This window comes from Gobius niger (genome assembly GCF_951799975.1).
Source record: "Gobius niger genome assembly, chromosome: 3".
In the NCBI taxonomy this organism is placed as follows: Eukaryota; Metazoa; Chordata; class Actinopteri; order Gobiiformes; family Gobiidae; genus Gobius; species Gobius niger.
The window spans coordinates 18,493,847-18,509,677 of NC_136854.1; the positions used below are offsets into that span (position 1 = coordinate 18,493,847).

The 15,831-nt window shown below is 40.6% G+C and overlaps 1 protein-coding gene across 4 annotated transcripts in view; it reads left to right on the forward strand.

Moving 5' to 3' along the window:
* fam13a (family with sequence similarity 13 member A) overlaps positions 1 to 15,831 on the forward strand; it is a 45,278-nt gene that overhangs the window by 13,336 nt on the left and 16,111 nt on the right. For all 4 annotated transcript variants that reach the window (XM_079553833.1, XM_079553834.1, XM_079553831.1 and 1 more), the window contains exons 8-12: positions 1,028 to 1,239; positions 7,629 to 7,691; positions 12,517 to 12,558; positions 12,658 to 12,852; positions 15,657 to 15,831. In XM_079553833.1, the coding sequence (XP_079409959.1) occupies positions 1,028 to 1,239; positions 7,629 to 7,691; positions 12,517 to 12,558; positions 12,658 to 12,852; positions 15,657 to 15,831 (687 nt within the window). The remainder of the gene's footprint in view (positions 1 to 1,027; positions 1,240 to 7,628; positions 7,692 to 12,516; positions 12,559 to 12,657; positions 12,853 to 15,656) is intronic.

Sequence of the window (15,831 nt, forward strand, 5' to 3'; positions counted from 1 at the left end):
GGGTATTACAAGTGTTGATAGGATGCGTTACACACTAATAGATTCATGAAGAAGAAGCTAACAGGCTAAGGGGCAAAGCTAACTGCAGGCTAGCTCTACTTAAACAGCATTTACAGCCAAGTTTGAGGTAGATCCTTCTCTCCCTTTGTCTTTTCTGTCAGCGTAGTATTTACTCTCACAGACAATTAATGAGTAAAAAACGCAACTTGCTACGACATCTGCAGTGGCGCTTATGGCCTCTAGGGGCATGAGTTACTTAGTACTGCTTTAAAAACATTTTCCATGACTTCATCACTCACTCTCATGAACTTTCCCTTTCATGTTGTTTTACCAGAATTGAACCAGTTAAATCAGATAAGCCCGAAGGCACTGCCAGGATCTGCGAAAAAGCTAATTACATTCATTCACTAAACACACTAATGGCCTTAAATGGAGTTTGGATCCATACATGTTAAAGCCATTAAATGTTCCACTGCAGTTGACCATCTCACTCTAATGAATCTCTTTGCAGACTTAGCCACAGTAGACCATTATTACCAATTGTTACACGACACGACAGACAGACCCCTTTTCATCCTGGTAATCGGCTGTATGGCTTCAGTGTATGGTCGTTGTTTGGCTGCATATTGATATATTCTTCATGAGAAAAGAACTGGGAAAATTCTTGCGCTGTTGCTCAGACAGCCATGGCTAAAATGCAGAAGGGGACTTTTCACAACGTCGCCGTTATTCGGTTAAGGTTCTACACCTACTCAACAGTTAACGGGGCAGACAGCCTCCACCCGGTCAGAGTCAGAGCGGTAAGACACTTCAGTCTAACCTTACACGTTTACAAGCTCACTCTTTGTGTCTGCTTTATTACTTTCCTGCGTCAGCCAGAGACAGAGCCTCGAATGCACTTTTTAATCGTAACCCGACAGCTCGCGGTGAAGTGTGCTCCTGAATGAGTTGAATTGTGCTCAAATGTTAGCCTTCTGTCTCGTATTTCCGGTCACGAGACTCACCTGTTGCTTTCTCCGTTAAACAGGTGATGAAAGGTTCGAGGGGTGACACCGCAGCAGCTCATGTTTTGCCGAAGCATGGCCAGTCCGCCAGAGTGGCCAATGCGAGGCCCCTGCCGGTCCCGCCTGTCAACAGGAGTCCAGAAACATCAGAGGCAGAGCGATGCCCACAAAGCAATGTCCCAAACCCCTTCAGCCTGGACACCAGCTCATCTAACAGTATGGGCAGTGTAAGCAGGTTAGTCTGCCTATCTATCTAACCCAAAGAATTTATTATAATTGCATGACTTTTTTAGTTTACTTGCCATTGTTAAACATAATGAAGGCATTGACGCTGATCATTTATACACTACATATAAAGGGTCCATGAGGCTTTACTTCTCCAGTTAGACCATCAGAGGGCCATGCAGTAAATGAGTTATGCTTACTGTTTGCATAGGGTAAGCACTTTGAGCACAAGGTGAAGTGGAGACTGACACTAATCAAGGATCTAAGACTGGGACCCTCGGGGCAGCCTGCCTGCAGCATGCAAAGAAGCCTATTCTAAGTGGCTGAAACCAGAAGCTGCAGGTGTCATATGTCCTCAGTCCTGGAATAGCAGGCCCACAGCTGTGCCTGTTGTTGGGGTTCGAAAGCAGTGTTACCCTGGGAATTAAGTTTTTCAATCCACTCAATCTACTGATTCAAGTAAGAGTAGTTAGAGTAAACATCTTTTGCCGCCATAGATCTGTATTGTAAAAGAAAAAAAGACGCCGTGCACCTTTGTGTGTCTGAATATAGCACTTTTTTACCGATTGCAAATGCGTTAGAAAGAGTCTGAGCGCCGACTGAAACATGCATCATCACGGGAACAATCGGGATGTGCTTTCACCATTTGAATCTGGGATAATTCAGGTAATGCACATTTAAAATGCAGCTACAGTGTCTGTTATTATCTGTACCATGTGGCCATTTATATTTATTTATGTATTTATATATATATCCAAGTAGCAACCTGCTGCTACAATATATGAAAACAAAATAGTAACTGTTTTCCCCTGTGTGATATGCTTAAACAAAATAAAACGATGGCTGATGCAATGACCCACTGAGCGCACTAGTAGCCTTTAAGTACAACATAAATCACGGCGTTCGAAGGCGTGTCAGCACCAGATATATTAACACATTACATAAACGTTTAGTGTGACACTAGTGTCGTGACTCTCAGGGGATCACCGTACCCTGCCTTCCCATGAACCCTATACATTGCACATTCTGATTTTATTCATTATGTTATATGAACTATATTACATGCAAATTGTGCATAGTTTGCAGCCATTTATTTATATATTTATTTATTTAACATAGCATGTTTCTACCTGTCTCAGAAATCAAAATGATTTACATCAAAGACATTCTCACACAGTCACACAGCAGTGTAGGGCAAATATCACCATTTATTCTTATATTAAGATCGACTCTACTATATAACAAACTCTCCTTTGTACTGAAAATCTTTTTATAATCCCAACTCTGGTATACAAAGCCAGTGTACACAGTTTGCACTGGCCTCACATCAAAGGCCAAACGTAATGTGATAAAGGTGGCAGTAGCTCCTCGCCCCCCATGCCCGGGTTTCAGTAAATCTTGCGATGCATTTCCAACACAGACACTTCTCCTTGTCAGCGCATATTGGATGACTGGCGTTGAGGCAGCATGACGGGAGTACCCCGCCGAAGTGCGTCAGCAAGTGTGCGCTGGTATTTACAAATAGACACATTACACAGGGCAAAAAAACACTGAGCTTAACCTACTATTTTCTGATTAGAGCCAGGTACGATTCCTGTATTACAAAAATAAATTGCGTACTACTGGTTTTGGTACAAATTTTGAAAATGGAAAACTGGTACCAAACAAAACCATTTTCTTAAGCTACCAAGTTCTGATGCCCAATGAGCCCTGAGACAGCTCTTCAAAGTATTGTTCACAGTTCAGAGTATCATAAACTAAGTACCATTAAAGTAGTATAGAAAGAAACCTATTTTTTTTTTTAAAGCTATCCAGCCCATGTCCTGATATTACCAGTATTGATTTTATGAGCCTAATGTTGGAAATATACATCATTAGGTAAAAGAAACAATATTTAACAACAACAGACAGTAAGGTAAATGGATTTATCAAGAACAAGATTACAAGATTTTTTATTTATTTTATTTTTATTGAAATATTATCACCCATAAGAAGATTATATCTAAACAAAACGCAAATAATGTGATATTTTTCTCATAATCAAACTGAAATCTGTACATAAATGTATCTAAAAATGGTATAAACTCCACTTTTATTTGAGCTGCAGCTGTCATTATTTGTTACAGACTTAAAGTGATGATCCAAGCGGGGAAGTTGTCAGCTTGCAATCACTTTCCGTAGCTATCTGTTGACCAGCACATGCAGCAGCAGAACTCGCCAAGAGGGCTCAAACTCCGAGTTGTAGTATGACAGGAAACTTGATAATTACATGAGTAATCTCAGCCCTGCTGTCGACACTTGGTTGATTAATTCTAGTAATTAAACCCGTTAAAACCTGAGCCATTTTATGTTCACTAGAAATTAATATTACAACCATAACATAAAGTCAAGTACTAACAATGCCTGGGCCCTGTGTAAAATTAAAACACACATACACTGCGTTCCAAATTATTATGCAAATTGGATTTTTGTGTCAAAAAGGTAAAAAAAATAATAATAATAATGAAACTCATGGATGGTATCGTGTCTCGGGGCTCTATGAATCACTGACATTAATCTCAGAGACCTGGGATGAGTAGTTTTCAGGTTAAGCCCAGTTAAGGGAAAAACTACTGAAAAAGGGTGTTCCACTTTATTATGCAGATCATCATTTTCAAGCAATATGGTAAAGAAAAAGGGTCTCTCTGCTGATGAAAAGCGTGAAATAGTTGAATGCCTTGGTCTAGGTATGAAAACCTTTGATATTTCATGAAAGATTAAGCATAATCATCGTACTGATAAGAGATTTGTGGATGATTCAGAGCACACTCGTGTTTGTGCAGATAAAGGCACAATATGGACGGTTTCTGTCAGACAAACACATCAGATTAAGAGAACAGATGCTACAAAGCAGCAGACAGGTGTTTGAAGCTGCTGGTGCCTCTGGAGTCTCCCGAACATCAAGGTGTAGGACCCTCCAGAGGCTGCAGCTGTGCATAAACCTTCTATCCGGGCCTCCCCTAAACTGTTCATTGAAGCTGATGAACAGAAACGGCTGCAGTGGCTCAGAAATACATGAGGACTCATTTTCAAACAGTCTTGTTCACTGATGAGGCCGTGTAGCCCTGGATGGTCAGATGGATGGAGTAGTGGATAGTTGGTGAATGGCCACAATGTCCCAACAAGGCTGTGACGTCAGTAAGGAGGTGGCGGAGTCATGTTTTGGGCCAGAGTCATGGGGAGAGAGCTGGTCGGCCCCTTTAGGCCCTTTTAGGCTCCCTGAAGGTGTGAAAATTACCTTTGAGTTGGAGTTTCTGACTGACCACTGTCTTCTATGCCACAAAAAGAAGAGCCGTGTTTTCCCTTATAAGATCCTCTTCATGCATGACAACGCACCATGTCCTGCTGTAAAGAATACCTCTGCATCACTGGCTGCTATGGGCATAAAAGTAGAGAAACTCATGATGTGGACCCCCTCCTCCCCTGACCTCAACCCTATTGAGAACCTTTGGAGCCTCAACAAAAAAAACGTCTATGAGGGTGGGAGGCAGTTTTCATCCAAACAGCAGCTCTGGGAGGCTATTCTGACATCCTGCAAAGAAATCCAAGCAGAAATTCTACAAAAACTCACAAGTTTAATGGATTTAAGAATTTTGAAGCTGCTATCACACAAGGGCTTCTTTGGTAAAATATAACTCGACCTGTTAATATTTTTTTGATTGAAATAGCTTTTGATTTCAGTAAATATGACCTCCTAATGCTACAAATTCAACAAATGACCATTTTCAGTTAAATACAAGCTTTAAAATGTATTGAAACAAGGAGTTGCATAATAATTTGGAACAGTGGATTTTGAGGTTTTTACCATATTTATTTTAGAAAAAAATACTGTTATCACTAGGAAATTTTTTCCACCACATTTAAATGATCCTCTACCAGTTAAAGACTTGAAAATTATGCTGACTCTCGTTTGAGTTGACAATTTAGAAAATCTTAGAAAAATGTCATTTGCATAATAATTTGGAACGCAGTGTATACCAGGTGGAATTATATGGCAACAAGTCAAAGGGTTGGGCCCGGACAGGCCCGTAGCCCATCCTAGCATTTCTGAACATGTTTACAAAGCAAAAATACTTATTATATTACATACAATCATAGCAATAAGCACACAGTCTATGACACATCTCACTTAACCAGAATTTTGAGAGCCGTGTCAAGCCGCATAGCCTAATATAGCAATGTCATGTAAAGTTATTACTCCGCAAACATGGCATAGCTGCTCTCCGGGGGATGCATACAGGCGTCTGTGTATGGCTGCCATGGTTCAGTGAATGGTGTGATGTAAGCGCTGTGTTTCTAAGAAGCCCGGTGGAGACAGGTAGAGTGAGAAACGTAGCAGTGTGGTGCGAGCACCATGACCACGGCTCCATGGCTCCATGACCACACCTGAGTGTTCTGACAGCCTTTCAGCAGATGTCTCAGTGTTCAGATATTACTGCAATAGTAAGAGCACAAGTTGCTTTCAGAGCACAGTCTTTCACAAAGAAAAGATGGCCTCTACAAAGTAGATCTAGATATGCTGCTGCATGTAGTGTCAAAGCATTCTCAATAATACCTACTGTATGTGTTAATTAGAATGTTTGCTTGTGTGTTGAGTCGACCCCAGGGGCGGCTGTGGTAGTAGTAGTAATAGTAGCTTACTTCCACCAAGTGTGCCATGAATGGATAATGACAACAGCGTAACGCTTCAAGGAACTTGGTAGCACAGGCGTGTAAACCGCAATACAAGTGTAAGCCATTCTTATTATTATTATGAAGGTATTTGGTGTCATTTACTCAACCTTGATCTAAAAAAACATGTTGTCCTAATTTACGTGGTCAATATGTGTAAGTACCCAGGTAAAAAAACAGCTTAGTTCAGCTTAGCCAACAAATACTTACGATGTGACCACCACAATTTGTTGACTAAAGTAAGTATTTCAAGAATGCCCATAACATGTTGTGGGTAAAGAGGTGGTTTTATATTTGACTTAACTTTAGTTAGTTTAGACTTGGTTTAATGAAATATTGTCTAGAAATATTTGGAAATGCAGTGTGTTTCGGAAGTGGCTTTTTAAAATGACCAAGCAGCGATCTAAAGTTATGAAATTATTACGTTTCAATTGAAAGAATTCTACTCTGGTGACTGTTTTAAATGCAGTCATACCCTATACACCTTTTTTTCTTTTCTTTTTTACCATTTCTCTCAATGATTCATTCAGAATGGTTGATTTCATTGCTCGTGATACAAAGAAGAATAAAAAACAAAATTATTGGAACTTTTTCCAGTAACGTACTTTAGTATAGTAAATAGAGGGGTCCGAACACTCTCTGACCCCAGTGTACTTCATAATAAGCTTGTAGTTTTCCATTCATGGTGCAGGGCTCGAGCTGGTTCCACGTAACCCCACAAATCCCCTCAGTAAGGTAGTGGGTAAGACGGATTTCCGCTTTCACAACTTCAGTGGCAGTGACGGCACACACAATATTATAAGACTATTGCCAGACTGTGTAATAGCATGTGTTTGGGTGTGGGGCGGGACGGGGCCGTGAAGAACTTTGTAGAATTTTGTAATTTTAGGGAACAATGGTGGGTCAATGCACTTTGGCCTGTTTTGATTCTGGTTTATGGTGGAACACAAATCCTTTGCTGTAGATTTTGTTGTTTATATACAGCATGCTTCTTATTATAAGCCACGTAAGAACAGAATGTTGAACACCTACTGGACGTTTACCCAACAAGCCTTGTATTTACTGTACTGAAGTGTACTGTAAATTGTGCAGCATTTAAAGAATATTTTTTACAAGGTGAACTGCTTACCTTCACATGGTTTTCTCATTGCATTCCTTTGTTTTTCCTGCCTTAGTGTCAACTGACCAACTTTACTAATTTCAGCATCTAGTATGATTTGTTTATTGTTTTTGTCAAAGTCATACCAACACAGCCTTGCACATTGTCTTTAAAGGGTATTTGACCATGTTACAATGTTGTTCTCTCATCAAAAAACATTCCTGGAACGGTTAAGGACCACTCGCGCAGCTTTGAGTGATCTTTTAATCTCCAGTGGCTACTTTCAGCAGCGCGTCAATCAGAGCATTGGATGTCAAGTCCCCCTTTAATTGTTGCATAATTTGGTCACCTCCAACGGCAGCCCTTCAGCGCGCTAGCCATTTCTCTTGTCACTTCATAATTATTACCCGAGACAAGTTTCACAAAGGCACTGATGTGTGGAACTGAATGCCTATTCTTCTGCAGACAAAAGCCAGCCTTATGTCCCTGTTCCCGCTCCCCAATAACATGTAGCGGTGGGGGTGACTTGTTTTTGAACATGAAACATCCACCACTTACCAGACTGTTTAGACTTGTATTTTTGATTTCAGTTTTCAAGATGATGAAGATGAAGACGGCAACCACAAAAGACCAATATCACCGTTCTACAAAAGGTAATTTATTGTTATAAGACTGTCTTTCCTTGATGGAGGGTTACTATGTACAAAACATGCTCACACTATAGTTTAAACCTGATCTGAAAGTGATTCTTATTAGTTTAGTAGTTAAGATTTCTTCCCTCAAATGTTTAAATGTGCACCTCTCTTGATTTTTAAAACAAATTCAAGAAAAACCTCAATTAGATATTTTTCTAAAATTGTGCCGTCCTGGAGGAGAGTGTGTTGTTGTTGAATGTATGGGAGGTGGGTGCTGGGTGGGTTGCTCTATTATCATGAATAACAATAGAGGCACCAGAGAGCAGCACACTGCACAGCACACGCAACACTTTGCACACTGTTGTGAAGCCCGTTGAGTCACTGGAATGTTTGCACTCACACGGATATAATCAAGCAAACATGTGGCACATATTTGTAATTTTTCCTTCAACAGTCAATTTCACCAAACAAAGCAGAAGGCTGTTGGAGTGAACTTGGTCGTTTGAACATGCTGAAATCAGTCGCTGCAGTTGCATGAGTGGGTTTTGCCCCATGCGCTGTTCCTGAGCCCAAAGTTGGGAATGAAAATTTACTCCCTTCCTCTGACCTCACTATTAAACTGCAGTAGAGTGAAATCTCTTTTGCTTCCTTGCAGTGTGGAAGTGGAACAGATGCTAAAAACAATTAGCTTGGTTGATGCTAATATTGTAAACATTGCCCCTCCCTCTACTCCCTAAAAGCTGTGAGAAATGTGTTTATAAACTCAATCCTGCAAATAATTGTGATGTTAGGAATAAATATTTTTTAACTCCATTATTAAGATTTAACAGCATGTTATTAAGGACAAAAACTGGGTCTTCTCCACAGTCCTCTGTTTGTCTCCCCTCTGTTATTGGGGCTTTCTGCTCACGTTCATCAATGACTCCATGGCCTACTTGCTTATTGAGCCCCCCCCCCCCGGTGACCTGTGTCTGGGGGAATCGTCCCACATTCTTTCACATTATGTGCCAAACAGTTTGCTTTGCCAAACTGAATCGAGCAGTGTGGGCACCAATCAAGCTTCATGTTTGACTGTATTGAATAGGTTTCCCGTGCCAGGCTTCGACTTGTGTGAGCTTCCATAGAGAGATTTGGATTTGTTGTTTAGTGTGTTTTCATTCTTCAGCTTTAACCCAGGTCGTGCTGACCTGCACTCGTATGCACATAACTTTTTGCACATTTTTTAGTACAGACAAACAGAAAGTTGGCTCTGTGAGCACACTCAGCAGTTTTTGTATATTGCCGTATTGTGCAATTAAACTGTCAGAGCAATTGCAACATTACATGAATGGGTACTTATCTTTGGTAAATATGACTTTCAAAGCAGCACAACCCAAACCAAGGGCTCTTTTCACTCAGAAACGTTGTTTTTAAGTTAGTCAAAGAGAAATCCCTCCGGCCTACATATTGATATATTACAGGTGCCATAGCCAGAAGGCTGTGGGTTAAATTTCAGAGCTAAATGACGTATGCAGGTCAATTGATTGTCTAAACTGGGGTTGCCCTGAATTGGGCCTGATGGATGAATAAACGTCAGAGTGGCTGTCTCTCTGCTTGTTGACCTTGTGATGCACCACTTTTTGTGTGTATTGGCAGTATAGGCATGACAATACAGTATTATATATTTTAAGAAATATATTTGAGAAGGTTTTTTTTTATTTGGGAAGATTTATTTTTGGCCCTCTTCAAAATTAGATTATTATGCAAGGGATAATGTATAGAACGCTCGTCATTATCAGGAAAGTAAGTACATTATCCCTCTTCTTATACGGCCATTTGCCAACTGAACACACACAACATAAACTTCACACTCTTTTATGAAGGCTGTTTGCACATTGCTTGGCAACATTTGTTATGATTCCTGGCAGTGTGGCTAGGCTAGTAGCAGCAAGGCTATATAGCTACTTATTACTAGCCTAGCTACTCAGTTGAAGGTGCCGTTGGAAGGGACGAATGGTGGTGAATATCTGGGTAAGTTGAAAGTCAGATTCCCGTTAACTTCACGAGCGATTCCCCCAACTTCTCTCGCGAGGACAGAGGACGAGGACAGAGACAGTGTCCTCTACTACTACTTGCGGAGTGATATGAAAGACCTGTATATGTTTGTTGTGATGTCACGACTTCTGCTTCCTGGTCCTAGCAGACCGAGCCTGGCTATCGCCAGACAAGTTATATTTATTCTGGGACTATCAATTAATTTTCTCGTAGGAGAGGTGTGGTTTACGGGGCGCTACGAATGTCTATTATATGCGTCTGCACGTAGCCATAACCAATCGTATCATCGTATCCGATGACATACGTCGTACCCGTTGTAAATTTTCGAGCTAAGCTATTTAGAACACGGTCTAAAGCTTGATCAAAAGATGGAGTCACGTCATTTATTTTTTTATCCGTAAACAAACTACAAGCTTCCGTATATCGAATAGTGCGTCATCGTCCCTCCTCATTCTGTGATTGGTTCCCAAATCAATGCGAATATTTCGGCCATGGTCCCCAGGCTGTTGTGCAGTTCGAAATGATCTGAGTGCACACAGCAGCATGGGTATTCCCAGGCTATAGTAGACCGGCAAATATGCGAGAAAAAGACATAAAAAACTCTTAAAAACAACAATCAGTATTCAGCGGAGAGTTACTGAACCTACTTATTTCTCATACTCTTTAGCCAAAAATTCCACACCTACTGCTTAAACAGTAAAATTAACTAAAGTCGGTACTTCCGGGGGTTAGCGTAGCTGCTGCGCCAACTCGGACATTAGCATTTCTCTCTGCTAACCCGGATGTAGCGATTTTGGTAAATATTACTTTTATAGCAGTAGTTACAACATTTGCCGTTTGTCCGTTCTATGCGGACCCGGAGGTAGAGCTGTGACATCACCACTTAAAAATAACGTATTACAAGCACGAAGTCCGTTGCCATTTTTTCAGAGGTCCTCTATCAGAAAACAATGATCTGTAGAACATCCCATTCAAGGCAATGGAGCATTCTACTTAACCTTATAATAATTAATATTATTGTCTATGTGGTAGCAGCAAACTTATCTTGGCAGTAGCTTCACATTTCACTTTCAATGTAGATCAGAGCACTGTCAAGTCATATTATTAGATTATGACTTGAAACCATGAACGATATCAGCTTCTGTTTTAGAGAGTTGGTGTCTGCTGCATTGTCCCAAATAAGTCATTTGGTCAGCCAGGTATTTGGAATGGGTTTATGGTGGGATTTGATGTAATGGTCGTGCTATGTCACTCTGTATTTGGATACTGATTCATCCTACGTACAGTGGCTCATGACTCAGACAATGATCAACAACCTTCCATAACATTTACTCCAAGCTAGTTCATTGTAATATATTCAGCTGGTGACATCATGGTGCACATCTCTGTTGTGTGGCAGAACACTGGCCATTTGGGAGGATTTTAACAGCTTTTTTTGTTTGAGGGGTTTTGGTTTTGCATGTGTAATACAGCACTGTTTATTTCATTAGTTGTCAATCATCATTAGTTGTCAATCAACAAGCTTATCAAGCTTGTAATTACTGGCAAGAAGGAATAAAAACATTGCATTCAATACTTTATTATTTACTGAAATAATACTTCTTCTAATTCACAAAGATTTCAAGTTTTTTATTAACCTCCACAGCAATAAATTTCGATGCAGGTGGGCTTTATTTAAAAATCAAACACATCCATAGAGATTTAGCCATAATGACCAGTTTGTGCTTTAATGTGAAGAGTGAACTTGATTTATTGGACTTATGAGTCATACCTTTAGGCTCTGTGCTCAGTTATATGACGCTATTAAATTATATTTTCTCAAACTCCTTGTGTTCTATGGCTTGGTGTCGATTAGGGTAATAGTTTTTAAGTGTGCCTGGGGGCAACATTTAAGTGCTGTGATCTTTGGTCCATAGCTCATTATGGACCAATGAGCTCATTATGGACCAATGAGTCTGTTGAATAATATTTTACTGAATATCTATCCCTCTGCTTTCATGAACTCTAACACGGCATAATGTTCATTCAAAAGTTTGCCCCATGATGTATTACCTCCAGCACTGTTATGTTATAAAAGCCCATGCAGGATCACTGCAGTCACCTTCACAGAGCAACACCAATCCATATCTGTCCCATTATCAGACCAGCACACACAACCTCTACAGGGCACTGCTTTCACTGTCAACATTTCTCTATGGCTGAGTTCCTACGCGTCATTCATACTGTGAGCTTGTTGTTGTATTTATTTTGCATACATAGTAGTAGCAGCATTCCAGGGAACCTGTTGGTGCATAAATGAGTGACCCTAAAGCAGCAAAGTCATACGTTTTTGCAGCCCATTGTTTACATTTCCATAATGGCAGGGTATCGTCTAGAAGAATAGATTGGCAGAAATACTAATATCTTAAATAATGCCTTTTCATTTTTCTACTTCTGGAATTCCTCGATCTTTTGTGCCCTGTCCCCACTTTAAAGATGCATTGCTTCCATCAAATAGATTGTTGTAAATACTGATATTTGTTGCTCTCTTCTCTCTTAAAGCCTTATGTAATGCTTCTCATAACCCTTTGTGAATGTGCTTTACCATTATTTGCACATTTGTCGTCATAGAAGCCAGAGTCAGACTCCCGTAGGACTTAGACATGCTATAAACGCAACGTTAACACACGTTCATACAACACACAAGATGCCTCGATCTCCCAGGGCAAGAAACATGGTCCAGGGGAGTTAAGTGTTGCTCAGTGACCTGTTGCGACCACCTGTTTCTGCAGTATATTAACTCACCTGCCTCACTTTTCTTTCTCTTCAGTAATCTCCTCTCGCCTCGTCTGCGTTCACCACAGGTGGTAAAGTGAGTACATTTTGTACTTTGTTTTTAATATATAATTACAGCAGGATTACTTTTTAAAGTGATAGTAGTAATTGACTTCAGTTAATGATCTTGTTGCAGTTATTTGGAAGGAACAGTTCGTTCTACTGTGGAGCAACACCTCTTTGGTATTAACTCCTGGAGGGATCAAAGGTCAGGGGACTGTGACTTGAATCCGTGTCCCAGGAGCCTGATTGGAACTGCAACGGCCCGAGAGAGACGGCGAAACCAGAGGCAGCAGGACACACAGAGTCCTAGGCCCCGAGACAGGAGCAGGTATTGTGCATTCCACAGGTAGTTTCTGGTAGTGGAAGAAGTTGTCAGACTGACAACCAAACAGCAAGCTTGCACAAAACCATTTCATATTTTTTAGTTTTTTTCTTAAGTTATATTTTTGGGTAATTGATATTTAGCCCTGACTGGTTTGTTTACGCTATTGTGCCTTAACTTGCCCCGAATTCATCAGTTCATATCATGTGATTACACCTTGCCTATTTTGACATGGCTAGTGCTAAATAGTCTGCTCAGGAGGGACAGTCTGCTGTGATTTGAAGTCACAAATTAGGGTTAGGAACAGGAATATGGTTAACCTTTGGGTTAGGATTATTTATTTAGATTATTCATATTTTCAGACAAACTGACTGGCACTAACCATATATGAGCTGCACAGTGGCGAAGCAGCGCTTGTGCTTCCTGGGTTCGATCCCCGGCCGGAGGGGGCCTTTCTGTGTGTAGGTTTCCTTTGGGTACTCCGGTTTCACCTACCACTAAAAAGAATGAATGAGAATGTGTGAGTGGTGGTGGCAGCCTCACTTCTGTCAGTCTGCTGTGGGCGGGGTGGCTCTGGCTACAATAGTAGCTTACCAACACAGAGAATGGTGTGAATGAATAATGACGACAGTGTGGCGCTTTGACAAACCTGGCAACACAGGCTTGTAAAGTGCAATACAAGTGTTAGCCATTATTATTAATATATCCTTATAATAAAAAACACATGCAGGGCAATAATGTGAACGTTCCCACGTGATAGAAATTGACGAATTAGAAGCACGTTACGGCACTATAGCAAGTCCCAGTTAAGTATCCATGGCCGGTAACACTTTATTTTACACTACCCTTGATACATTGTACCTTTCTAAATTTAGCAGTTTAGTTTAGTTTAGTTTATTTATTTGACAGGGACATGTACAGGAGCATTAATCAGCATATGAATAGATGCTTTGTACCAGACTTTAGCTCTTGGAGCTAATTTCCATCTGCAGTCCCCGAGACAGACAACTACAAAACACTACTAACTACTAACTGTAATAAGACCTGACCTTAAGCCCTAGCCCTAAGGGTCTCGTGTTCTATTACATTATGTACCCACAAAGTACTAATACATATTATTCCATTGTGTATCTAACCCATAGTTACACGTTATTACAGATTGTTACAGAACACATTACATTGTACTAAATTTAGAAAGGTGTATATCAAGGTATGTATCAAGGTAGTGTAAAATAAAGTGATGCAACACATAATTTGAGTAAATGAAGATGTCAAAACATTTTTATCGTCTGTTTTTCAATTTTAGTCGGAAAAACATCTGGAGTTATCCATAAATAGGTGCCGCACTAACATTTTGAGTTTGTTGCACCGGTGCACCTTAATTTTTTATTTGGATGAACCAGGGCCTAATTTAGGTGCACCAAGTGCCCCCAAAGCATCCTAAAAACAGGGTTCAATGCTAATTCACCATCTATGACATTTGACGTTTCATTGTGTCTTCCATAACCTGACATTAACCCCTTACCTCCCACCTGAACCAAGCACATTTTCTCCAGTTTGGCTTTACCCCAGTCCAAAAGCTTCTGAAAAAAAGCTGTGAAAATAACATAATAAAATAACAAAACTTAGATGAAAACAATGATGGAAATGTGACAAAAAAGTGACGAAAAATTGATGAAAAAGTGGCAAAAATGTCACAAGAAATTGACAAAAAATGGACGAACAAATGACAAAAATGTGACAAAAATGTGACAAAAATGTGACAAAATATGACAAAAAATGTGACAAAAAAAGACAAAAATTTGATTAAAAAATTGATGAAAAAATGACAAAAATGTGATAAAAAATTGACCAAAAAAATAAAAAAAAGTGACGAAAAAATGACAAAAATGTGACAAAAATGAGTTGAATACCCAACAAAAAAATTATGGAAAAAAAATGTGATGACGTTAGAAAAAAGATCCTCTCGGTTCAGGCGGGAGTTAAGAGGTTAACCTGACATAATGATGTCATGTCATTTGCTCTATATTACTTATATAAAAAAGATCCCACTGGTCGCACTGGTGCAACAGAGGAAAATATATCAGTCACAAGCAATAATTTTTTTGCATGCATGCACCCATATTAGTCCAATCTGAAGTAGACTAATCCTTGATGTAGACCTGTTGTAGTATCTCATCCGATGTACATTCATCCATCAATCCATCCATTTTCTTCAGCCTTATCTGGGGCTGGGCTGCGGCGGCAGCAGTCTGAGCAGAGATGCCCAGACTGTATCCAAGCACACCTAATCCAACTGTTCCGGGGGATCCCAATCCCAGGCCAGCTCAGAGACACCTTTGTCTCCTAGGTCTTCCTGGGGGCCTCCACCGAATAGGACATGCCCGGAACACCTCACAAGGGAGGCGACCAGGAGGCATCCAAAACAGATGCCCAAGCCACCTTAACAGGCTCTCGATGTGAAGGAGGAGTGGCTCTACTCCGAGCTCCTCCCGAGTAACTGAGCTCTTCACCCTGTCTTTAAGGGTGCACCCAGCCACCCTGCCAAAGAAAACTCATTTCGGCCGCATGTATCTGCGATCTTGTCCTTTCATCCGAGGCCCATGGATTAAAGCAGTGCATTACAGCCCGGCTCATGTCAGTGTACACAGTAAACAGTGGAAAAACAGAATTAGCTTCAAACCTAAACACTCTTGAAAAGTATAAGGCATGTGACCCAAAGTGACTGCAAAGCATCAAAACATAAGGAAAGCGAGGTTGAGAGAGCTGACTCAATTTCCTCACCATTTCCTTTATGTGGCTGTCTACAGAGCTGCGTCCGTCAGGATAGACACCAATAAAGAGAACGTCTTATCGTGCGGGAGCAACAGTCTTGGCAACGAGATCTCTGGCCAGAGGAGCCTCGCGGAGCGGACATCCAGGGCTACAAAGTCGAGACACAGCCCCACGCTTGTGCCACTAAGTGACAACCAGGACGCCCACGCG